Genomic DNA, 2,500 nt, shown 5'->3' with positions numbered 1-2,500 from the left:
CAAACAAATAGACAAAGAGAGTAAGGGAGAGAGTGTTATCGTTTCATCCGTTTGATCCCTGTGTTGGACGAATCGGTCATTACAGTATCAGCTCACCAAATAAAGAACACACATTAATTGGTCGCTTTTAAGCACAAGAGGGCTATCCCGAAAAATGTTGTTTCGAGAAAATCGAAGGTAAAGTTTTTGCGCCCTGTTTACTTGCTTAAAAATAAAAGGAGCGTTTTCTCTATAACCAAACAAATATACACACCAATGAAACCAAACTTCCCCTATAGGTAGAGCAATGCCCACGTTTGGTGTAGGTCAAGATTTCTGGAAACCCCCGAAATCTGGGTTAGCCCGCTTGTCCTTAAAAGCGACCAATTTAGAAAGCTATCATTTTATCTTTTCCAGATTTTTCTTCTCAAGAAACCCTTACTCCCGTCTGTGGAGCGTATATCTGGACAAAATCGTCACACTGAGCCTATGCACGCCTACCATCAGCTTCACCGAGTTCTTGAGGAACGTCGGGATCTCCTACAACAACAACCGACACTACATGCCCGTCACCATGGTCTGTGTCTTTTGTTTAGTGCTTGTAAAAAATAGATACTATTTATGTGGTACATCTAGCTCTCACTGGCAAAATTGAGGGCAAGCGAGGCAGGGGAAGGCCCAGAACAACATACCTGGGGAACCTAAACAAATGGGTAACAGGGAAAGATCAGGGAAACGTAGCTTTTTTCTAGAGCATCCGAGCAAAGGAATGAATGGAGAACCATGATCGCCGATGTCTGTCGCGGATCTGGCACTGGATGATGATGATTTATGTGGTCCCTTTTAAGGACAAGCAGGCTAACCCAGATTTCGGGGGTTTCAAGAAATCTAGACCTACACCAAAAGTGGGCATTGCCCTACCTATAAGAGAAGTTTGGTTTCATTGGTGTGTATATTTGTTTAGTTAGAGAGAAAACTCTCCTGGCATTTTTAAGAAACTAAACCAAGGGGCAAAAACTTTACCTTCGATTTTTTCAAAACTGCAATTGTTGGGATAGCCCCCTTGTGCTTAAACGTGACCATTTATGTATTTATTGAACATTATATTTCTTTTGTACCTGTTTTACACTAACCAAACAAACCTGGGAAAAATAAATTTTTAAAAAGCGACAAAAAAAACAAAACAAAAATTATAATTACGAGTTACTACTAGCACTCTCCAATAAAAGGGTGGTTGGCGAGTGCTCTGGTGTGGTTTGTTTCTTCTTCCCTATCAAACATCTATCGTCCTTATCTCCCCTTCTTCTTTTTTATGTTTGTTACTCTCTTGTAACACCTCTAATCTTCTGGCGCTCATATGACCTTGTGCAGTTGCGAGCGCCGTAAAACTTCTACTAGAACTTAAACTAAAAAATGCACTTGTTTAATATAATAATATTTCTGTTGTGTCTTTTTACGCTAACCAAATAAACCCCGGAAAGACAAACACAAAACAGCAACAAACAAAACAAAAAAGGGAAAACCGAACAAAACAAAAATATTTCAGATTTACCCCTAGCACCCTCCGACACAATGTATGGAGAAGCATCACAAATAAAAAACCAAACCAAAAAAAATAAAATAAAACAAATTCCCTTGCGCTTTGCTTTGGGGTCAGAATAAACAACAGTTCTCATGTCCTTGCGTATATCTGTGATCTTGCCAGTGTTGTCTGTTTCTGTTACACGGGGTGCCCACTACAGATGGGACCGGGACTAACATGATATGAACAAACTACTAACCAGTTGTGGTAACCATCTCCAGTGGGGCTATGGCAACACTTAGATGAGTAACTTACTAAAAATAACCTTATAAGAGTGAAGAAACCTTTTTTTTTTTACTTATTTACTTATGTATTTATTTACATGTAAAACAATTTCCTGTGTGTTTACTTTTAGACTAACAGCTAATTTTAAAACCCAAAATGCTGCACAGTTGGTTGTTATTACAAAACGCAAAAGCGCCAGATGATAGAATTGGGCAGGGTCCCCAAAACAAATAATACTAAAACAAAACAATTCCTTAGCGCTTTGCTTTGGGTCAAAATAAACTACAGCTTATCATGTCTTTGCGTAATCTGTGATCTTGTCAGTGTTGTCTGTTTCTGTAATACGGGGTGCCCACTACGGATGGGATCGGACCGATCGCCAGACTCGGTGGCCTCAAAAAACAAACGTGTTTGTTTTCAGTTACAGGTGATCGAGTTGGGCGATCGGCCCGATCCAGCTGTAGTGGGCACCCCGTATAAGATATAACACAAACATCATTGTGACAACCACGCTGGGCCCGGTTCTGCGCACTTATTGAAATCAGTTCCGAATGTTTCTGTGCTTGTGTGTGAGTGACTGAGTGGGTGTGCGTGTGTATGTCTGTCTGTGTGTGTGTGTGTGTGTGTGCGTGTGTGTGAGTGTGTGTGTGTTTGCGTTTGTGGGGGTGGGGGTTTGGGTGTGCGCGTGTGTGTGTGCGTGTGTGTGTGTGTGTG

At 41.0% G+C, this 2,500-nt stretch overlaps 1 protein-coding gene across 1 annotated transcript in view; it reads left to right on the top strand.

Moving 5' to 3' along the window:
* LOC101859041 (carbohydrate sulfotransferase 14) overlaps positions 1–2,500 on the top strand; it is an 8,099-nt gene that overhangs the window by 4,839 nt on the left and 760 nt on the right. Inside the window, exon 4 of the mRNA XM_005107853.1 lies at positions 412–556. Coding sequence (XP_005107910.1) covers positions 412–556 — 145 coding nt within the window. The remainder of the gene's footprint in view (positions 1–411; positions 557–2,500) is intronic.

The sequence above is a fragment of the Aplysia californica genome, unplaced genomic scaffold (genome assembly GCF_000002075.1).
Source record: "Aplysia californica isolate F4 #8 unplaced genomic scaffold, AplCal3.0 scaffold00637, whole genome shotgun sequence".
Classification (NCBI taxonomy): domain Eukaryota; kingdom Metazoa; phylum Mollusca; class Gastropoda; order Aplysiida; family Aplysiidae; genus Aplysia; species Aplysia californica.
This window is presented reverse-complemented; position numbering and strand designations above follow the sequence as displayed.